General features: G+C 38.8%; 1 protein-coding gene across 3 annotated transcripts in view; it reads right to left on the reverse strand.

Annotated features, from left to right (window-relative positions):
• The window catches only part of ANKRD44 (ankyrin repeat domain 44), a 313,852-nt gene that overhangs the window by 91,602 nt on the left and 197,961 nt on the right, over window positions 1–24,289 (reverse strand). For all 3 annotated transcript variants that reach the window (XM_055572997.1, XM_055572996.1, XM_055572998.1), the window contains exons 9-11: window positions 23,132–23,344; window positions 12,406–12,484; window positions 2,182–2,296 (exon numbers count right to left, since the gene is read on the reverse strand). In XM_055572997.1, the coding sequence (XP_055428972.1) occupies window positions 2,182–2,296; window positions 12,406–12,484; window positions 23,132–23,344 (407 nt within the window). The remainder of the gene's footprint in view (window positions 1–2,181; window positions 2,297–12,405; window positions 12,485–23,131; window positions 23,345–24,289) is intronic.

Below are 24,289 nucleotides of genomic sequence, written 5' to 3' on the forward strand. Positions count from 1 at the left end.
ATGTTTCCCTGGCCAGTGTCCCCAGCACGGTCAGTAGAAAGAAAGGCTACTTGACCAACATCATTCCTAAGGCATTTTTGCCACATAGTTTGAGTTTGTACAAATTGAAGGTAAAATAATCTCAAGGAAATAGACTTTGTGCTTACTGCATTAAATGTGGTTTTTCAGAAATTTTAAGTATTGAGCCCTGTTTATCTATAAAGTTCAAATTTTTTTTAAAAAACTCATTTTTCAGATAAGTTCAAATCTGAAACAATCACTGAAAATATGAACATATCACAGGGCATAGCTTGTGCCTAAACACTTTATTTCTGCTTAACTGACACTGAACATTTAAGATCTTTGGCTTTGGGTTGCCATGGCTGCTTGCAACTCTAGACTCTGGTGAATGCCTCCGAAATCCCAGAACACTGCTCTTTCCAGGAAACCGAGCTGCTGCTTTAGATTTGCAACCTCCCAGTCAAACAGGTCCTTTGACTTGAAGTGGATTCCTTTCTCTTCTGAGACAACCCACAGTTCTTGGCATTAATATTTGTCAGTGTCTCTCTACCCTCAGTCTTGTCCTTAGCTTGAGAGCTCATTTCTTCTTCTCTGGACATTCACAAGAGTCTGCCAGGTGTTTCTAGCCTGGACCACTTCCAGTCTGTCTGGACTGCTATTAGAGTGATCTTTCTTACACACAAATGGGATCATTAGACACAACCTACCCTACACATAGTTATAATTCTTTAACAACTTCTGAATGCCTCAGAATGGTATCCAACTCCTCAGCAGGATGTTCAAGGTCCTCTGAAATGTGGTTCTTCCTGCCTTTCCACCTCATCTCTTTCTACTTCCCTAACATGCTAGATATTATGAAGCAATAATACATAATAACTTATAATAAATTAATAATTAGTTAATAATATAATAATTAATAGTTAGCCTTTACTGATAGCTTACTATGAGCCAGGCACTGTTCAAAGAGCTATTAAGTTGGATTATCTTGTTGAATACCTTAGCAGATGCATTTAGATAACTCACACACAGATCTTAACACATACCAGAGAGCTTTACTAGTAATTAAGTCCTTTAATCCTCATAACAAACCTATGGTAGATACTACTATTACTCCCATTTGCCAAATGAGGAAATCAATGTGCAGACAGGTTGAGCAACAAGCTCAAGGTCACACAGCTCACAAATAAGGCAGCTTGAACTGGAGCCCAGCTAGTGCCCACTAAAGGCTGGGTCTCCCACGGTGATATAATGCAGCCTTTGGCAGAGCATGGCACCATCACATACCCTTCAGCCCACCAGGCCAACTTCCACCCCACTAGGCCACCCTCCCCACGGGAGCTGTATCTGCTCCTGCTTTCCTTCCTGCTTGGGAAGTCTGCTACTCTGCTCTATTCACATAATTCCCATCCTTCAAAGTCTACCTAAAAATCACCTTCTCCTTAAAAAACTGTGGCCACCTTTGAGCTCTCTCCTTCCTGTCTATAACCTATGGCATATATTGTCTATACCAAATATTTTGCCATTAAAGTTCTATTTCATTTTGAACTTTGCTAAATACGATCTTTCATGGTTCTTTGTCTTAAGTGGGTTTTGGGCCTCCAACAAAATTATGAGCTCCTGGAAGGTACCAACCAGGTAACGTATATCTGAAATTTCCCACAGCACCCAACATTGCAATGGATTCATATAGATGCTTCACATATTCTTGTTGAATTGAAGTACAAAATGAAGTCAGGTCCCTCTTCCCTATGTGGCAGATTTACCCAATTATACGGTATAACCATATCATTAAACATGGGTTATTAACATATGCAAAATGGTACTCTGAATAAAATCTGAGTTTGCCCAATTATGTTTTATTTTTCCCGCTTAACTAACACTGTACATTGGAAAAAACAGAAGAATATTAAAAAACAGAGATTTAGGAATAATGTTCAAGTTCCCTTAATTAAAACCACTGAAATAGGCCTCTTTTTGATATAGCTGAAAAATAAAATTGGTTCTTCCTCGCAACTGTCATTAAAAATCACTTAATTTAATTCTAATTTAATTTGTGTTTAGCATAATGTTGCAGATCTACCTTAATTTGGACAAATAGGATCTATCTACAGCATGGCAGAACCCCTTTGGCAGTACTCCCACATGTGGCAATTAATCCACTGTATTTTTGCTGTAACCTACTTGGCTGTGTCAGCTCCACTGGTTATTAAGGTGTTAATCAAAAGCTCATGACCATATCTTGCAGCCACATGAAGAGGAGTGTTACCATCCTTATCCACACAGTCAATTTCACCTCCTGAAAGAGACATTTTAATACAGAATAATGTAAGGATTCATGTTGACTCAGATAATATACTCACATTGACCAAATGTTGATTTCATTTCTATTCTGTGCATCTCTGCTCTCAAGAACAAGAATGCTTTTTAAGGGAACAAGTTACCATCTGAAGTTGTAGTATTATTAAATCTGCATGGAAGGAAGTCTATTAGAAATGCTTCTTAAAAACCTTTCCACGTTGTCTTATTTAAGAATCTAAAATCTTACAACTAGATTCCCTCTCTAAATAAACAATGTAATCAAATGCCACAAAATGTATCTCTGAAGACATATTCAATTTTAATTTTACTTGCCGAATTAAAGACCTATGTAAACCTTATGTTACAGCATAAGAACCAAAGGAATCGAGTTCAAGAAAAGATTTTACGTAGTTTATCTAGTTTAAGATATGATGAGTAAAATGAGTAAAAGCATAAACTATAAACTGAAAGTATCCATATTAATCAAAACTATCACATTAATTACCTACAGTTCTTTTAATAATATAGTAGTTCCATTTTATTGTATTGTATATTGCCTCCTTTTCCCCAAATTCTTATTTTACTATGTCTCTTTCTTTCTCTCCCCTTTTCATATATGTGAAAAGATATATAATATATAATAAATGAAATACAATTAGTCCATTAATTTATTTGAAGAACCATTTAGAAATAAGTTAGACATCATGGATTTCACCTGTAAGAACAGTCTCCCGTATAACCACAATACCATCATACCCTATAACCATCATACCCAAGAAATTTAACAGATACCATAATTTTGTGTAATATACAGTGTGTATTCTAAGTGTCCCTGAAAATGTGCTTTATAATTGTTTTTTTTAATCCAAGATTCAATCAAAGAGTCTGACAGCATTTAGTTGTCATGTCTCTTTAGATTCTTATCATCTGGAAAATCTTCCTGCCTTTTATGTATGTATGTAGGTATCTCTCAAGTTATTGATATTTTTGGAGACTAAGCCAGCAGTTGTATATGATATAGTGCATTCTGGAATTGTCTGGTTATTTCCTCATTATTAGATTCAGGCTAAATATTTTGGCAAGAATATCCCAAAGTTGAAATGCACTTCCCATCTTATCTCCACAGCACACACATAAGATCAAGCTAGTCCATCACTGGATGATACAAATGTTGATTACTTACAATGGGTACAGACCGTCAGTTCAGGAAGATGAAACAGTTCTGCAAATGGATAGTGGTTATGGCTGCACAACTATGTGAATGTACTTAATGCCACAGTACCATATGCTTAAAAATAGCTTAAATGGTAAATTTAATGTTAAATGTGTTTTACCACAATTTTAAAAAAGAGGCTTGATTACTTGGCTAAGGTGATGCCTTCTCGCACTCTCCACTACAAAATGCCTTTTCCCTTTTTACAATTAGCAAAGAATTTGTGGGTGATACTTCCAAATTGTGCAAATATCCACTTTCCCAACAAAGTTTCCCACAATGATTTCAGCATAAACAGGGAGCACTCTTGTTCAAAAGTTATCTGCATTCTTTATTCTGTGTGCTTATATTATCAATTTGATACACAGCCTCATTTGATTGTGGGCTTCCCAGGTGGCGCTAGTGGTAAAGACACTGTTTGTCTATGCAGGAGACATAAGAAACGTGGGTTCAATCCCTGGGTCAGGAAAATCCCCTGGAGAAGGGCATGGCAATCCACTCCAGTATTCTTGCCTGGAGAATCCCATGGACAGAGAGGTTGGGCAGGCTAAAGTTCATAGTATTACAGAGTTGGACATGACTGAAGTGACTTAGCACTCATTTGATTTTGCCTTCAAATATTTTACTGGCTTTAACTTTATTTAATACGTTAAAACATGTGTTTCAAAAGTCTATACTTTAAAAAAGCCTCATTTCTATCCCTTTCACTTCACCCTCAACCACATCCTATAGTAATTAATCATTTTCACTAGTTTTCATTTATGCTGTGTTTCTCTTTGTAAAAAATAAACAGATTCTTGTATGCCATGCCTTTCCCCCCCCCCCACTTAACAATGTACCCTGCAATTCATTCCTAGAGATCACTTCTTTGGATATCTTTCTCATTTTTGTATGACTTGTTTTTCATTGCATAGATGTATTAGTTAAGTAAACCAGTCTGGTATAGATGATCACTTCTTTAGATATCTTCCTCATTTTTGTACGACTTGCTTTTCATTGCATAGATGTATTAGTTAAGTAAACCAGTCTGGTATAGATGAATATTTAGGTAGTAAAAATAATTTTGCTATTATTAGGAATGCTGCAGTGAATACCTTTATGCAAATATTGTTTTGTATTTGTTGAGTGTATCTTCAGAATAAATTATTAGAAAGGGGATTTCTAGGTCAGAGAAATGAGTATATGGTTTTATTAGATTTTGCCACATATCATTCTCTAGGTGCTGTACAACTTTGCACTCATGTAAGCAATGTGTAAGAGTTTCTTTTTCTTCAGTCTTGCCAAGCTTTTGAATATATTCCATGTAATGAGTGAAAACTGGTTTCTCACATTGTAGTCTTTATTTACATTTCTCTTGTTAAGGAAGTCGAGAATCTTCATATATTAAAGGGCCATTTGTTTATCTTTTTCTATGAACCATTTGTTCATGACTTTTGCCCATTTTTCTAAGAGTATGTGTGTGTGTGTGTGTGTGTGTGTGTGTGTGGTCTTTTTATTCCTTAATTTTTAAAGGTTCTTAAAAGAGTTGGGAGATTACCCAATTCAATGCAGTTCAGTTCAGTTCAGTTCAGTCGCTCAGTCGTGTCCGACTCTTTGCGACCCCATGAATCGCAGCACGCCAGGCTTGTTACAAATATTTTTGTCCTAGATTTTCTTTGTCTTTGGTGTTTTACCCTGAAGAAATTTGTTTTATAATTTCTTTTATTGTATTTAGATTTTGCATTGTGGTTTTAAAAGTTTTCCCCACATCCTAGCAATACAGAAACTGACACGTGAAAATATTTGCTATATGCATTACTGATAATTGAGTAAACTTTCAAGTATTTTAAGAGCCTCTGAAAATCAAGGAATAAGGAGGAATTAAGGAGAGGGAGGAATGGGGAGTGACTGCTAAATAGGATGAGGTTCTTGGGGACAGATGATGAGAATGTTCTGGAATTAGGTAATGGCGATGATTGTAAAGCCATGTGAAGATACTGAAATCCACTGAATTGCACACTTTACAATGATGAGCTTTTACAGTATGTAACATTTATAACCCAATCATACAGGAAGGGCCTGAAGAAAGCTAAAGGAAAAGGGGAGGGAGTAAAGGACAGGGAGCACACCAAGGAGAAAAAACACAGTGTGTACTCGTGTTTATGGAAGACCATGTGCATTTCTGCTTTTAATAAAAGAAAGCACCTAAGATATTGGGGCACCAAACATAAATTAGTCTAAGATTTTATTTCCTGACTACCTTGCTCATAAACAAATCTCTGCATCATTATGGAAAGCAATTAAGTTATTGAATTATCAGTTCATGCTCTTAGATATCAGGTATTTTAGAGTAGGTCAAATCTTCAGCTTTACCTCATTATCAATTATATTGAACTAAACCAAGCTGATGTTTTAAAACTAAAATATATCATTTTAAGATACTAATACTATAATGTTTGGTTTGTGTATCTAAACTACACATACACATTTATACATTCCAGAATAAGAAATACAAAATCCTGAGAAATGTAAATATTGTTTAAATGGCTTAGATCTAAAAAGATATTAAACATTTACTTTAAATAATATTACTGAGAAAGTAATTTTCTCATTGTAGAAAATTTAGAAGATGCTGTCAAATACAAAAAAGAAAACAGAAGTCATCTATAAATTCACTGATTATTTTGAGGTAATCAGTGTTAATATTCTGGATTTTTCCTTTCAGTTGTTTGTGTGTATGTGCATTTGTGTGTGAAGACATTTCCCATGGTTAGGATCATAGAATACAAAGAGTTTTGTATCCCGACTTCCCCCTTAATATTACATCACAAATACTTCCCATGTCATTAATTTGTTTCATTAAAATAACTGCAAATCTCCATGATACCAGTATTTAGAGAATTTACTTAGAAAGGCCCCAATTACAAGGCATTTAGGCTATGCCCAATTTTGCCTCTAGGAAAAACACAGGAATGAACATAACTATACATAACTTTATCCACATTTCAGATGATCTCCTCCAGCAGCGTTTTCAGAAGTAGTACTACTGGATTGGAAGTATGAGTATTTTTCAGGCTCTTGATGGACACTGGGAAATTGCTTCTGAGAAAGTCTGTGCCCATTTGTACTCCCGTTACCAGTATATTTGAGAACCAAAAATAAGCCGTTGAAAGTCTTTTCAGATCTAAGGAAAGAACATTAACTTCCAGGCCACAACACTATCTCTTATGATATGACTGTTATAAAGTCTTCACAATAATAGCTGCATGCCCCTTCACTCTAATGAATCCTACTATGACCACCAACCCCCTAAGATTTATTTCTAACAAACAATATTCTCTCTAGCCAGGTGTGTTGGTAAACCAGAGTTAATAAATGAGATTCTCTCCTAAACAGTGAAATAATTACAAATATGTGTGGCCTTTGTAGAAGGGGAAGATGTTTAAAAAAACTCCAATGAGTACATCCGTTTATATAAAATTTAAGATGTTTCACTCCACAGCCAAGACTTCAGCATGTGCCAATAAATGTACACATTTGGATTTTGCAACTTAATAGCTATTTATAAAATGGTAATCCCTTTTTGACTTTGTGACAGAGAAATATAAATGGCAGCTTGAACACAAATGCTGATCTTTCCTCATACCTTTGTTTCTGCAGCAAAGTATTGATTTTTAAAACCAGTTGCTCAAATATATAGACTATTATCATTTTCATAAAAGTAATTACATATCTTCATATGTACATTCTTAAATACACATAAAAAATCTGGACATTTCATCAAATTGTCAATAGAAATTCTTGGGTGGGATTAAGGAGACACATTGATGGGGATCTCTTTAATAATTTAATTTTATTCTATAGTGAGCATGTATTCATTTTACTGGAGAAGGAAATGGAAACCCACTTCAGTTTTCTCGCCTGGAGAATTTCATGGACAAAGGAGCCTGGCAGGCAACAATCAAGAAAAATAATAAAACAAAATTAGTTACTGCAAACTTTTCAGTTCAGTAACTCAGTCGTGTCAGACTCTCTGCGACCCCATGAACTGCAGCACTCCAGGCTTCCCTATCCATCACCAACTCCCAGAGCTTGCTCAAACCCATATCCATCGAGTCGGTGATGCCATCCAACTATCTCATTCTCTGTCGTCCCCTTCTCCTCCTGCCTTCAATCTTTCCCAGCATCAGGGCTTTTTCCAATGAGTTCTTCAAATCAGGTAGACAAAGTATTGAAGCTTCAGCGTCAGTCCTTCCAATGAATATTCAGGGTTGATTTCCTTTAGGATTGACGGGTTTGATCTCTACTGCAAACTTTTAGGGACTCAAGAAATAGCTCGCAATAATTTAAATTTAGAAGCATCCAATTTAGATCATTTTTATGCCTTGGGGACAGGCAGCCACTTGGTCTCCATGGATACTTCAGAGTAATCCAGGATACAGGTACCCATGTAAGAGCTGCCCACAGTGGTCAGCCTAAAAGGTCCACCCATGGAGCTGATCAAAGAGTGGAACCTCAAAGAAATCTTTGTCCTGGACAAACACTACATTGCCCATGTTCTGAACCAAGTGTTAGGCGCTCCATGTTTATCAGCCTCAAATATTCCAAAAATAAGATAGGAAAAGAGAAGAGTGAAAAATACTGGAAAGGATGATCTAGGGGATTTGAGCTGATAAAGTTTCTTTGTTGTCACTATCACTTCATGAGTTAATTTAAAACCGTAAAAATATGGGTAATTATCTTAAATTGTCCTTTAAAATATATTTCTGGAAAACATCATAATTTAGTAGAAAATAGACTATTTGTTATTCAGAAATATGTTTAGGACCTCTAGATGAATTAATTTCTATTTTATGGTCACTCCCAAAGCTTTCCATTTTCATTTGAAAATCTTTAACAGTTGCTTGGAATTCAAATATCTATATTTTTTATTTGAAAGTTGCAAGTTAATGTTGGTAAACCAGCATTGATAATTAGTGAGGAAAATAAACATTTGTGAGTTTAGACACAGGCAGAGCATTTAGGAAGAGATGATTTATGCAGCATTATCCAGGCATTCATCTGAAATTAGCTTTTCATTGCACAAACAAGAATAGTTATCTTATTAAGTTGCCTTGGAAGGGCTATGAGCCCAAATATCAAAAATCTCACAATGAATCATCCTAACCTATCCCTTGGCTCTTCCTTCTCAAACTCTATTTATTTTTAAAGCTTCTATAAAAAAAAAAAAAAAAAGCATCATTTTGAACTTTTGTAACCTGCTGACCAGCATCTAAGGCAGCTGCTTGTGCAAGTGGCTGGATCAAATGCCTCCTGATATCAGATTATGTCTTCATTTAATTCTTTCCCTCTCTGGTTCTGACAACACAGCTTCAGATAACAAACAAGGAGACTGAACAGCAGAGGCACTCTTTGTTTATTCACTTAAAAAAGAGTTTTTAAAAATGATCACCTTACCAAAACTGAATGATTGGGGGCGGGGGGCAGGTATTATAAAGAACTAATAGCCCTGACTAGAGAGCAGTCAGAGAAGCAGAGAAATGCTGCAAAAAGCCCAGATTATCAGAGCAATTTAACAAAATAAACACCAAGCATGTCCCTCAGCAGGTCTCAGGACCAAGTGATGTCCCCATGGGGGATGGGCATTCAGGGTCCTGCCATGTAGAGATCCACTCAAGGATGGACACCAGGCCCTGGGAGTGTGAGTCTCTGGACTTTTCCCAAAAGGAAACTAACAAACAGGAGGAAAGGAAAGAGCTTCCTATTCTTGTCCCTAAGGGCATGTTTTAAAAAATGTCAAATGGATGAACTCACAGTTCTCACATGTGTAACGAATGCAAAGAATTGTTGGCCGAGAGAAGAGAATGCCAAATTATCCTTTTACACGGATGCTGCTGTTGCTGCTGCTAAGTCGCTTCAGTCGTGTCCGACTCTGTGAGACCCCATATACGGCAGCCTAGAAGGCTCCCCCGTCCCTGGGATGCTCCAGGCAAGAACACTGGAGTGGGTTGCCATTTCCTTCTCCGATGCACGAAAGTGAAAATTGAAAGTGAAGTCGCTGAGTCGTGTCCAACTCTTCACGACCCCATGGAGTGCAGGCTACCAGGCTCCTCGGTCCATGGGATTTTCCAGGCAAGAGTACTGGAGTGGGGTGCCATTTCCTTCTCCAAGGCATGAAAGTGAAAAGTGAAAGTGAAGTAGCTCAGTTGTGTCTGACTCTTAGCGACCCCATGGACTGCAGCCCACCAGGCTCCTCCGTCCATGGGATTTTCCAGGCAAGAGTACTGGAGTGGTGCCATTTTACAGGGATGACTCTATGCCAAATACAAGCAACTCTTAAACAGAATTCAAGTTTTTAAAAAAATTTTAACATGTCATTGTTCATCCAGATAACACATTTGTAAGTGAGTGTTTGAGAGTTCAGTCTCCAGTGTTAGTCTTCCTGAGTTCTAATCTCTGTTCCTCAACATATATGCCAGGTATCCCAACAGAAGTGACAACCTCTCTGCCTCAGTTTCTCCATGTTTGAAATGGAGATGATAACAGGACCTCTTTCTCATGGGGGTGGTTGGAAAGATTTATGTGGAGTGCTTAGTCAAGTGCCTGGCACAATGTGAAGAACACTCAACCATTATCATTATATATAATAAGTTATATACTATAGCCACTATATTTTCAGTATTTTAGGACCCTGGACTCCACTCAACCCACAAAGCAAGATGCCAGGCCAGCCAAGAATAGGCTCTGAGACAAGCTCCTTGATCATAGAGGACAAGACATAGGGTCTTTTTCAGGTCTCATTCCCATTCAAAAGTCTAGCAAGAATTCTAGTAGAGAGGGCATGGAAATTTAAGTTCACAGGGATGGTTTGTGAAAAGATCAAAGCAGCCAACGGCCCCCCCAAGACTGCTTTAAGCACACTAGCATGACACAGGTCTGGCCCACAGAGATGGACCTGTAGGAATGCAGTGCTTCAAGGTAAAAAGCTGCTCCTTCTCTGGTCTGGTCGCTAGTGCTTGAAATTGCTTCAACAGGGAACAATGCTTTTTAATGCCATCAAGCTAAAGCCCAGTGATTATATTCACATTAAAATTTTCAAATTGGATATCAAATAGCTCCCTGGTTTTGTTTATTTTTAAGGCAGTGGACACTGTTTCTGAAAAACAATTGAGAAATACAGTGGGATGAGTCGTTGCTGTTTAGTTGCTAAAGTTGCTAAGTGAAAGTGAAGTCGCTCAGTCGTGTCCAACTCTCTGCGACCCCATGGACTATAGCCTACCAGGCTCCTCCATCCACGGGATTTTCCAGGCAAGAGTACTGGAGTGGGGTGCCATTTCCTTCTCTAGGGGATCTTTCCAACCCTGGGATCGAACCCAGGTCTCCCGCATTGCAGGCAGACACTTTACCATCAAAGCCACCAGGGAAGCCCTAAAGTTGCTAAGTCGTGTCCTACTCTTTCGTGACCCCATGGACTGACTGTAGCCTGCCAGGCTCTTATGTCCATGCGATTTCCCATGCAAGAATACTGAAGTGGCCCGCCATTTCCTTCTACAAGAGTGGGATGAGGAAAGTGTGCAAAGGAGAGATGCCAGGGTCCCTCCCCACCTCCCTTGATTTCGAGAGAAACAAAACAATTAAAGTGGTTTTTCAGTAAAGTGAATGTCAAAGGCATACCACACATTTCAAATTAGAATTAATACATGTTGTGCAGTTAATTTCCAATGACCTGCATTTGCTCACTGGAAATTTGCTGGGATTGCTTTTCTTCTATAGTTTCACTAAAGTGCTTATAAATTTCCTGTGCTTTGCTGCAGATATTTTGCTTCCTCAGCATAATTTCTCTGCGTAGTGTCAAATGACTTCAGTACCTAGGACATACCTTGTGCATGCTAAGTCACTTCAGTCATGTCTGACTCTTCGAGACCCTGTGGACTGTAGCCCTCCAGGTTCCTTTGTCCATGGGGATTCTTCAGGCAAGAATACTGGAGTCAGTTGTCATGTCCTCCTCCAGGGGATCTTCCTGATAATACCACTAATGCTTCAAGTGTATGTCATCCAATATTCTTACAGATGGCAGGAAGATAAGTCTAAAAAACTGACTAATGTCTGAGTTTTGAGATCTAGAAATGTGGGTCAACTAAAGATAGTTTAGGAACTGCTGAATTTATGTGAAATGTCAGCAAATATCTGAACTAAACCTGTTTTTTTTTTTCCTCCCACATGTCTTCAAGATTAGCTAAGATAACAGAAGTTGTGCTAGCAAGGTCAGTGCACTCCCAGAATCTGGCCATTACCCTCTAATAGTAACATGAACCATGATGCGAAGTGACACTCCCTAGTATTTTGGCTGCAGAGACAACCCAATGGTTCAAGCACATCTTTATTGTAAGTCTGGAATATTACTAGATTCTGTGACTTTCCAAGGTCTCTATCAAGCCTGTGATTTTATCATCTTTTGTATCATGTATGTACCTGCTTTTCTGCTGAGTCATCTCATTTTTCTTACCTTTGCCCAAGTAGCTTAGTGAGTTTTAACTTATGGAACTATGGTGGGTTTGAAAATTAAAAATAATTCCGTTTTGCTGCTAGAAAATGCCTGATACTTATTTTTACTAGTTTCTGAGTAAAACATGCAGGCTCTTAAGCCTATATATATTTTCCAGTTTCAAAACTCACATGTTCTTTGACTAGGAATTGACTATGAAACTTATGGTTCTATGTCCTTATTTCTAAGCTGGGTGGTGATGACCTGTCTGATAAGGAGCTTTTAGCCAAGTTCATCAAAGGATAGTATAAATCCAAGCTTAATAAACACTAACAGAGCATTGTATTTCATATTCAAATAACTGACAGCCAAACTCAAGTCACACCAAGAAACTCTTCCAGTGACGACACTGTGGCAGAATCTCTCTTACCATTCTGAATGAGGGTTTGTGACCGTGTGAACCTTCCGTGGACAGCTGTCATGTGCAGCGGACTTTTACCATCTTTACTCTAAAAATTGAGAGAGAGAGAGAGAAAAAAACAAAGGGCAAGTAACATCAATCTGAAACATTCCACAGTTTCCAATAGACTGTATATGATATTGCAGGTTTTTATCTAACATCACATTTTTTAAAAAAAAAATTAAGTATAGTTCATTTACAGTGTTGTGTTAGTTTTAGGTGTTCAGCAAAGTGATTCAGTATACGTATATATGTTCTTTTTCAGATTCATTTCCATTATATGTTGTTATAAGATACTGAATATAGTTCTCTATGCTATATGCTGCTAAGTCACTTCAGTCGTGTCTGACTCTGTGCGACCCCATAGACAGCAGCCCACCAGGCTTCCCCGTCCCTGGGATTCTCCAGGCAAGAACACTGGAGTGGGTTGCCATTTCCTTCTCCAATGCATGAAAGTGAAAGTGAAAGTGAAGTCGCTCAGTCGCGTCCGACTCTGTGCGACCCCATGGACTGCAGCCTACCAGGCTCCTCTGTCCATGGGATTCTCCAGGCAAGAGTACTGGAGTGGAGTGCCATTGCCTTAGATTCTTATTGTTTACATTATATAACATCACATTTTAAAGAAGCTTAGAGAAATGGAAATTATTCTAGAGAAGAATTGCAGAATTTTTAGTTACACTGACAATTTTTAAACTACCCTGGTTTAAACTGAGGAAATCACCCAAAATGTTTTTTCATCTCCTGTGATCCACTAATAAAAGTTTCCTCCAAGGAGTTTTTTTTTTTTTCCAACTTTAAAAAAAATTTAAGTATAATTAATATACAACGTTTTGTTAGTTTCCAGTGTACATCAAAGTGATTCAGTTATAAATATATATGTATACATATATATTTTTCATATCTTTTCCATTATAGTTTATTATAGTGCTTTTTCAACTTTTGTCTGTAGTAAATTAAGAAAAGACAAATGATGTATTAACTTGTTTGGTCCTCTTTGGCCTAAAGATGACTAAACAGCTATAAATCATTGCAATTTTCAAAACTGACCTGAAATCCTCCACCATTATCTACATTTTAATTCCACGGGGCAGGGAACACTTCTTTTTATTATCGCAAAAAAGAAACATTTACTCCACTTAACTCATTAGGAATCATAGGATTAAGATTTAATGATCAGCTGGAAATGTGGTGAATTTATACATCACTTCTTTATCACTCAAGTTATGATGGCATTCTCTGACATAGGTTAAGCCAAAACACGGAAAATGTACAGAATCTACCCACTAGTCAGCACTGCACCAAATACCAAAGTTCTACACTTTTAATTAAGTATTAGTTGTTTATAGAATTTTCTAAAAACAGTAATACCCACAAAAACATTACTATTACTTTAGATATAAAGTACCCCCAACTGCCTCTTGAGAAATTTGTATGCAGGTCAGGAAGCAACAGTTAGAACTGGACATGGAACAACAGACTGGTTCCAAATAGGAAAAGGAGTATGTCAAGGCTGTATATTGTCACCCTGCTTATTTAACTTATATGCAGAGTACATCAGGAGAAACACTGGGATGGAAGAAGCACAAGCTGGAATCAAGATTGCTGGGAGAAATATCAATGACCTCAGATATGCAGATGACACCACCCTTATGGCAGAAAGTGAAGAGGAACTCAAAAGCCTCTTGATGAAAGTGAAAGTGGAGAGTGAAAAAGTTGGCTTAAAGCTCAACATTCAGAAAACGAAGATCATGGCATCTGGTCCCATCACTTCATGGGAAATAGATGGGGAAACAGTGGAAACAGTGTCAGACTTTATTTTTGGGGGCTCCAAAATCACTGCAGATGGTAACTGCAGCCATGAAATTAAAAGACGCTTGCTCCTTGGAAGGAAAGTTATGACTAACCTAGATAGCATATTAAAAAGCAGAGACATTCCTTTGCCAACAAAGGTCCGTCTAGTCAAGGCTATGGTTTTTCCTGTGGTCATGTGTGGATGTGCGAGTTGGACTGTGAAGAAGGCTGAGCGCAGAAGAATTGATGCTTTTGAACTGTGGTATTGGAGAAGACTCTTGAGAGTCCCTTGGACTGCAAGGAGATCCAACCAGTCCATTCTGAAGGAGATCAGCCCTGGGATTTCTTTGGAAGGAATGATGCTAAAGCTGAAACTCCAGTACTTTGGCCACCTCATGCGAACAGTTGACTCACTGGAAAAGACTCTGATGCTGGGAGAGATTGGGGGCAAGAGGAGAAGGGGACGACAGAGGATGAGATGGCTGGATGGCATCACTGACTCGATGGATGTGAGTCTGGGTGAACCCCAGGAGTTGGTGATGGACAGGGAGGCCTGGCGTGCTGCGATTCATGGGGTCGCAAAGAGTTGGACACGACTGAGTGACTGAACCGAACCCCCAACTGAGAGAATATATTATGTATTCTTTGATTCATATATTATTTTTAAAACTGAAATGAAATTTATGTAACTTATTTTTCTAAGTCTCAGAAGAAATGTTTTCCTAATCCTGGGGTTAAAATACAAGATTTTAAAAGCACAAGTTCATTTTTGTGATGAAACTCATATACTTGTGTTTCAAAATGATTCTTTAAAAAATGCTACAATGGAAAGCAAATAATCACTTAAATATTTCTCATAGTGAACTACGGACTACATGCATCTGAATCATTCAGGGTTCTTGGTAGGAATGTGAATCCTGTGTCCTAGTTCAGATCTACAGAACCAGAATTGATTTCATTTCTAAATTTCACAGCACACTAAAGTTTAGGAGCAGCTGCTTTTGACTGTGGACTGGAATATCTTATAAAACCACAAGGTTGAACAGAATAATTTTTATTATATATCCCATAAGTCTATTCCTTAGACTTAAGAGGAGCTATGTATAATCTGTGCCAAGGGAAGTTAGTCAAAGTTGCTGTTGCTGTTGTGTAGTCACTAAGTCATGTCCAAATCTTTTAGAACATTGTGCTCAGTTGTGTCTGACTCTTGGCGACCCCATGGAATGCAGCCCTGCCTGGCTCCTCTGTCCATGGGATTTTTCAGGCGAGAATATGGGGCAGGGGGTGGGGTAGGGTGGGTGTTGCCATTTTCCTCTCCAGGGGATCTTCCCAACCCAGGGATTGAACCCACGTCTCCTATATTGCAGGCAGTCTCCTGCATTGCAGGCAGATTCTTTATCAACTGAGACCCCAGGGAACCCCAACTCTTTTGGTAACTGCATATTGAGTGAAATAAATAATCATTATAGTGAAAGATTCTCAGGTTGATGGGGAAAAAATAGAAATATTAGGATCTTTTCTATATCTTAATCTTGTATGATTATAGCCTGAATTGAGAAGATTTGGAAAGTAAAGGAAGATGGAAGCAAACTTGAAACTTTACTGAAATAATATTTTTTGGGGAAAGGAGCACTAACTGAAAAATAAGAATACGATGCCATCACCAACCACAAAATATACAATGGAGGAGAGCTCCTAAAAGCTATCTGGTTACAGAGTCTGCATCTTGGCTGGGAGAAATGCAGACAATTCAAAAGACTCAAAAGTCTGGGAACCACTTAGCAATGAGGATTTAAGACATATTTCCCTCCAACAAAAAAGTGATGACAGTCCAAGACCCTTAAGGAGAGAGAAAACAGAAATTGCAGAGTTGACATTCATTTGTCCCTAGGTGGTGCTATTTCTTTAAATTTTGCTCCAGTATTTTCTCTTAAATTTAAGATGAAAATATAACTAATTAGCATTTAGTTAAATATACATAAAGCCATAAATACTTCAGTGTTTAGATAATACCTTTATCAATATTTAAACAAGAGTTTTCCATGCCTAGAAAAGAGCTTAAAGGCTAGGAGTAACCACCAACCTGGAGGTTACTAAATTGCAGTCAGAGAGCCAAAGCAGGAGTCACTGGTTTCTAGGGAGTACAGTATATAAAACTTTCCCCGTTACAGAGATAGTAAACACCATACCCTTTTTCCCTTGGTGTGCTTGTGCCTTTGGTAAAGGAGCAAACAGAGATGCCCATTTTAGGTAAAATAAAAAGGATGGCAATATGGTCAACAGTGATGTTTGCTTCAGATCTATTCTTGGAGATCTTTGCCTGAGCTCATCTATTACTAAGGCCAGTTCTTAGCTGATTCTTTTTTGTCTCATAGAGAGAGAGATGGGTGGCAAGAGATTGGGCATTAGGATGTCAGAGCAGTCACTGTGGGGCAGCTTTGTTTATATGCTCTAGGTAGAAAAGAAAGTCATTGAAAACCAATGAAGGTCAAAAAACTAGTACTTTTTATTTACCTTTTACAGGTTAGAATTAAGAATGTTCAGGTTGAGACTAAAGATCCTACTGAGCTTCACTATCTGCCTGAGAAATTTTTCACACAGGGGTGGGGGTGGTGGGTTTTTCTTTGCTGCTGCTGGTACTAGAACTTCAGACAGATACAAAACATTCCTTGAATTCTCAAAGGAGAAGGAATGTTCAATTCTCCCACTTATTCTAAGCTTTGCTTTTAGAAAAATATTTCTTCATTTCTAGTCTCCTTAAAAATTCTAGGTGCATTTCCCTACCAGATTTAGGGCACGGAAAATTTTGTTACTTGGAGTAAGAGACTCTCCTATTGACTTGACTTATGGTTCTGCCATGGGTCATGAAGCAAAACCAATGAGGACTAAGAATATTTTATGACAAATAGCAGTACTCTTTCAGGGCAGTATTCACCATCATCCAAGAAAGATTAATCCTTGAACTAAATGGAGCATTTCAATTTTCTTGACCAATATCCTCAGAAATCCATTCATTTTTTTTCTTCCACTTCTAATGCCTTCTCTCTTTGTGTGCTCAGTTATGTCTGACTCCTTGAGACTCCATGAATTGCAGCCTCCCCTGTCCGTAGGACTCTCCAGGCAATGATACTGGAATGGGTTGCCATTTCATCCTCCAGGGGATGTTCCGAACCCAGGGATCGAACCTATGTCTCCTGTGGCCCCTATACTGGCAGGCGGGCTCCTTTCTACCAGCCACCTGGGAAGCCCTGCCTTCTTTCTTCATCCTCCCTCAAACCTTCTCTAAACTTAAATACACAGCTACTCCCCAGGAACCTGAAAGCACTGTGTTCTCCATGCACAGTACCCCTGTTGTCATGCAGCTCAGTGGAGGACAATAAAGCCTTTACAGCTGCGGTTCCCAACCTTTTTGGCACCAGGGACCGATTTCATGGAAGACAATTTTTCTAGGGACCGGGGTGGGGTGGGAAAGATTTTGGGACAATTCAAGCACATTAAATTTATTGTGCACTTTATTTCTATGATTATTACATCAGCTCCACCTCAAATCATCAGGGATTAGACCCAGAGGTTGGGGACTCCTGTTCAACAGGATACCACTAAGGTCAGCTGGAGGAGGGGGCATCAGATATAGTCAGAAAAGGGCTTCCTAACTCAATGGAAAAGCAATCTAATACCTTGGTTTGCAAAAAACTATGTACGGTCAAGTTTTTAATGGTTCCAAAGCGGGAGATGGTACGTGGTTACCTCAGACCTTCACCTCCCTGCTTTGCTCACTTCCTCTCCCAAGTTCCAAAGGACATGTCGCTCTTAGTACTTACTCTTGCTTATTTCAATTTCATCTTCAACCTCTGCAATGCAATTATAGAATAAAATTTGGTCCTAGTACACAGAAAGAAGAGAGCTGGTCTACTTTAGTAAATTGTGATGGGCTTTAAGTTAAGTGATCTAAGGGCCCGTGGGCAGAAAAGAATTGAGACCATAGGCAGGTGGAATGTTAGTGACCAGAAGGTAGGCAACCTGGCAATGGTGATTTCTGAACCTATCTTTCTAAGTCATATCCAGTGTAGCCATATGTAACTATCTTCTTTAAAGCTTAGTTTGAAAGCTTCCAAAAAGAGCCTTGAGATGCTACAGAAATAACAACGTGGTCTCTACTAGAGAAGAGAAATTATTTCATATTTCCTCATGTTCTTCCTATTTGCAAAAAAACAAGTAAACTGTCAACAGTTTATTGTATAAAGTATTGTGTCTCTATTATTTTATAATAATTAAGCATTCTGACATCACTATATTCAAAATCAAAGACAGGGCCATGGTCAATTTAAGCAAAATGAGGGGCTTTAAAATGCATGTCGGACACACAGCCTTTCTCTCATCTCCATCATCTTGAAGTTTCTCATCAAGATGACACTCTTAGTGTTTTGGGAGGACAGAGGAAAACAAAGTGAACATGTGAATAGGAATTGGCTACACTTCAATATGCTATTTTCTTCGAACTTTGACAAATCTAAACAAATACAAATTGTCTTGCAATCTACAAACACTTTCAAAATCCCAGGGCAATGTGGTGCAGAGAGATAACAACCTTCACTCAGACTGAACGGCTCCATGGAAACATTAGACGATCCATGCATCCAGAGAGAATCTGGGATAACTAATAAAGAGTCAAGAGAATTCGTATGTAGATACAGAAGATGAAGGGAGGCTGAGGGAGAAGGCTACATTTGATTCAAAATCCCATTTACACAGATTAGATAATACATAAACACAAGTCTCAGACTTTTTTTTTTAAATGGTGCCTCTTAAACTCTATTGATAATTAGCAGTCTACAGGAAAAAATAACTATTAAAGTAGCTATGCTTTCCATGTCCATTTTGTGCAGAAGAAAAGACTGCCATAAACCAAGGCACTATACTTTAGTTGAAGTCCCTTATCCAATCTGAACTGGCCACTAATCAGTTGTCTGGGAGAAGTAGGTATGTGTGGCAGAAAGTGGCCTTCCAGCTTCAGTATCAGGCACACTGAAAACATCAGTTGGCATGTTTTACAGAGGCAATGGAGAGCATCAGATAACCCTGTGCATCAATTAAGTGAGCCTGGTGAAGAGAGATACTTTAATTTCAATAACATTCCTTCCTTTGGAGGATCCACAGTATGTCCCTCAGGCACCAGAAAGGCAAGAAAAGTGTCACAAGTCTTGGGGAAACTGGTGGTTGAGCCACCTCTTTGCCTCCTGTCTTCTCACCACCATCCTCTAGGACTTTAATCGCACATGTTGGCTCTTTCCCCCACCCAGGTCTCTGTTGCCCCTAAAGACCTTCATCTTACCTCCACATAGGACCTTGAATGGAGCCCCTTTACAAGATCTAGAACTCTGAAATTCTTTTCATCTAGTTTACTTTTTCATTTCCATCTGCATTCTAGCTTCACCAAGACACTACTTCTCCTGTTTCCTTTTCCTATCTTCTCTCTCTCTTCATCTCTTTCTCTAGTTCTTTCTCCTCCTGCTGATCCTGAGAGTAAAGAGTTACTAGAGACCTGCAACCCCTTCTCTACTCGTGCTATGATGTACTCTCTCCCTAGATGATCTCAGCATTTTCTCCTGGTTTCCACAATCAATCACCTCTGCATGAATGAGCCAACCTATGCATGTTCTTCTGTTCTCCACTATTGGTTTTCTTGTACTGGCTGTATCAAAGGCTCAATATCAGCTTCTCAAGAACTAAACTCACCAGTTTTACCTCCTACACCTCCTCTTTCTCCTGACATCCTTCTTAATAACAATAATCATTTATGAGAGGGAGGGGATATACGTATACCTGTGGCTGATTCATATTGATATATGCCAGAAACCAATACAATATTGTAAAGCAATTATCCTCCAGTTAAAAATAAATAAATTAAAAAAACATTTATGGAGTACTTCCTATATGGCCAGCATTGTTCCAAGTAATTTATGTGAGATAACTTTAATCCTCACAATGGTTCCATTTAGAAGATACTATTGTTTCCCTAATTTTACAGATAAACTGAGATACACAGAGAAGTTGTTTATGACTATATATTTACTAAAAGTCAAGACCAGGGTGAGATTCTAGGCAGTCTCGCCCCAGAACTGGACACTGAATCATTATGCTGTACTACCTACCTCTCCTTAGCCAGATTTCAATTCTCTTCCATCTCCTGTCCAACCAAATCCCATTGATTTCCTCTCTGCAAATCCTCTCCCCTTTGTCGACTGTCCCCATTCCCTGTCCTTATCACCTCTTATCCTTTTATCTAGGCCTGTTCTATTGACTTCCAGTTATCCTCTACTTGTCACCTCCCCAGGTCCACTATATCTGAATTTTTTTTTTTTTTACTGAAAATAGCTTTTTATTCTTTTGGATATGAAAATAACACATGCTCATTGCATCACAATATGATTAAAACAATTATATTGAAAAGGAACTAAAAAACCCAAATCATAATTTTGGAGTGATAACTGTTGCTAGGATATTGATATGTATTTCTGACATTACTCTCTTCCTATGCACATACATAGATGCTCACTTTCTGAAATTCAAAAACTGGATCATACTTACTTAATGATCTTACATTTTAATATTTCATTGATTAAACTGCCAATTTTAAAGGCAAATATTAATGTACTAGTATTATAAAAGTTATGACCAACCTAGATAGCATATTAAAAAGCAGAGACATTACTTTGCCAACAAAGGTCCATCTAGTCAAGGCTATGGTTTTTCCAGTGGTCATGTATGGATGTGAGAGTTGGACTATAAAGAAAGCTGAGCACCGAAGAATTGATGCTCTTGAACTGTGGTGTTGGAGAAGACTCTTGAGAGTCCCTTGGACTGCAAGGACATCCAACCAGTCCATTCGAAAGGAGATCAGTCCTGGGTGTTTTTTGGAAGGACTGATGCTAAAGCTGAAACTCCAATACTTTGGCCACCTCATGCGAAGAGTTGACTCATTGGAAAAGACTCTGATGCTGGGAGGGATTGGGGGCAGGAGGAGAAGGGGATGACAGAGGATGAGATGGCTGGATGGCATCACCGACTCTATGCACATGAGTTTGGGTGAACTCCGGGAGTTGGTGATGGACAGGGAGGCCTGGTGTGCTGCGATTCATGGGGTTGCAAAGAGTCGAACACGACTGAGCGACTGAACTGAACTGAACTGATTATAAAAGTATTAGTTTGCATTTCTCTAGTGACTGGTGATACTGAACATTTTTTCATAAATTTAATGGATACTATATCCTCTCTTTCGTGATCTGCCTTTGTCCATATTTTCTAGCTGATTGTCAGATGTTTTCTTATTGATTTTTATGAGTTCTTATATATTAAATATGTTAAATCTTTCTTATCATGTATATTGCAGAAAAATTTGAGTTGTTCCCCTTTTAATTTTATGTGAAGGTTTTTGCTTCTCTTTTGTTGTTGTTCTGTTATATAAAAGTTTAAAATCTATATGTAGTCATATATACATATATATATATACATTTTTCCTTTTATGTTTTCTGTCTCTAGTGTTCTGTGGCCAGATTATTGTTCCTAAGCTTCAGTTCTGATCATGTGACCTCCACAATAACTAGTGGCTTCCATAGCCTATAGAAACCCAAACTCCTTGGCCAGTAGATAAGTGCTCATTCTTGGTCAAGTCACATTTCAGCTTGTTCCTGACTCCTTTCTTTCATATGATTTGCAGTCTGCTCAATCATAATAAACTACTATTCTGAAAATTTGTCTCATATTTCCCCACTATTATAAATTAAATGAAAAAACATGAAAGGATTTTAATAGTGAATAGAGAAGGTCATTAAAATAAAAAGATCCAATATTCTTGAAATTAAATCTTGAAAATCACCATTTTTCAAAAGCAGAGACAGAATACACTGGGTCTTTGATTTAGAATTCCTGTGTGTTTGGGAGAAGGAGGGCTGAGGATGAGAACAAGGTCACTTGGGATAAGTCAGGATACTCTGCTACAATCTGAATGCATCCAAGTGATGTAACCTGGATTGTGAAGGCTGCCTACAGATGTTCCTCTTGGTTATCTGTTAGAGTGAGTGAACTAACAGTTATCTAAAGTTTACCTACTGACACCTCTCAAACCCTTTGCTAATGCCATTCTTTCCATATGGAACATCCTCTCTCAAACTCTTCTCTCTCTTCATCTCAACTGATATCAATCTTCAGCTCAACAGCAATCTCCAGTTGTAATGTCCAAGCAAAAAGCAAGTCAACACTTCATTCTTATGGTTTGTGGCATTTTATTAATCCCTCACGTCACTCATGGCATTCTGTCTTGCCTCATGATTATCTGAGTACATTATCTCCTTGCCATACTGTAAATTCCTTAAGGGCACCTTGGAGTATACACCCAGTATCAAACAGAGGACACTAGGTAGTCATCAGTCAGTTTGCTGAGTAAAGGAATTACCATTAAAATCAGATTAGTATCATATAATGGCAGCTACTATCTGGAGTGTACTCCAGGAAGGCATTTGTGAAACTTCTTGGAGGGTCACATGGGTTGGGAACATAATTGATATCATTAGGTTAGGCTTCCTTTTCATTCTCAGCAGCTCTGCTCTATCAGCTCAACATTCACTTCAGTATTAGAATCTGGGCCAAGTCAACATGCCTGAGACCCAGTGTTTACTCTGGTAAATTCACTAAGCTCCCAAGGTCACACAGCTAGAGTCTCCGTGCTGTGCACTGGTACCACCACTGCTGCATAAGTTTCCACCGTGTGCCAGGACAGGATAAGGCTGTGCGAGTCAGGATGCTCGCAGTTGTAATTTACTCCTTGTAATTGACAGCAGGTGCTTTTGCTCAGAGGCTCAATGCAAAGGTATTTAACACTGAAGGAAGAAGACTGAGAGAGTCCTACCTGGATGTTAACATCCGCTCCGTTGTTTACTAATAGTTCAAGACACAGAGCACCGTGTGTGGAGGCAGCAGCAAAATGCAACGGGGTGAACCCGCTGTTGTTGGGCTGGTTCACATTAGCACCGTAGTCGGTCAGCTCGTTGACTACAGCATCCTGCCCATTGTAGCAGGCCAGGTGGAGGGCTGTGTTTCCATACACGTTGATTTCATCAATCTGCAAATGAGCCCAATATGGGTGATGAAAATCACTGGAGCCAATATACTCCCATTTCCCACCAAAAGCCTACTAGCTGTGCTGGAGAAAGGAAATATCCTTCTGTCAGCGTGATTATTCAGAGCTTACTCTTGCCCCAGGGTGGTCATCCTGGGAAGGCTTTAGCCTGGAGATAAAGATCAGCAAAACATGAGAGTGACCAGGCTTCAACTTGTAGGAAGATATTTCTCAGCTAGGGAAAGGATAAAATGAAATGCAAACCTGTCTCAAAACGCCAGAGGAGAAATGAACCCGGGCAGCAAGAAAAGACTCGAAACTCAATGGTGAACAGAAGAGGGAAGGCTGGGGGCTGCTCAGAGAGCTGCCGTGGGGCCTGAACTCAGAACCCTCAGGTTTGGCTCTGCTGTCTGACCCCTCTCAAGGCCAAGTTCTGGTGTTTGGGCCATGTATTTAGCCCCTACCTCTCTCCTGCTTTCCCCAGACAGCCGTGACTCCTGTGTCTCACCATCACCATCTCAGTACGACAACTTAGTTTTCCTTTCCTCCAGGACAACCTTGCCACTGCTCCTGCCCTGCTACCCGAGAAGAATGGGGTTGAGTCAACTTCTCCAACTCAGCGTGTTTGTCCCTGCCATTTATTCATTCATTTCTGCTTGGAAGCTTCAATTTAGAAGGTTCTAAAGGTGGGATGAGGAACCCTAGCCAGTCTTTTAAAAATGACTGGTCAATATTTATCATATATCATATATGCTTAAATATTTCTCTATCTATGTTGATATAGAAAGTTGGTCTGTTTCTCATTTTCTACTACTTAGCATATGCCCTGATTGCCCTTCTTCAGTTGCCCATGTAAACTCAAAAAAACAGGATGCTAAGAAATGAGGGGTTTTCCCCCTCTTGAATTAAAAGGCAAACAGGATTTCAGAACAACAGAAAACCCACAAA

This window comes from Bubalus kerabau, chromosome 3, assembly GCF_029407905.1.
Source record: "Bubalus kerabau isolate K-KA32 ecotype Philippines breed swamp buffalo chromosome 3, PCC_UOA_SB_1v2, whole genome shotgun sequence".
NCBI lineage: Eukaryota > Metazoa > Chordata > Mammalia > Artiodactyla > Bovidae > Bubalus > Bubalus kerabau.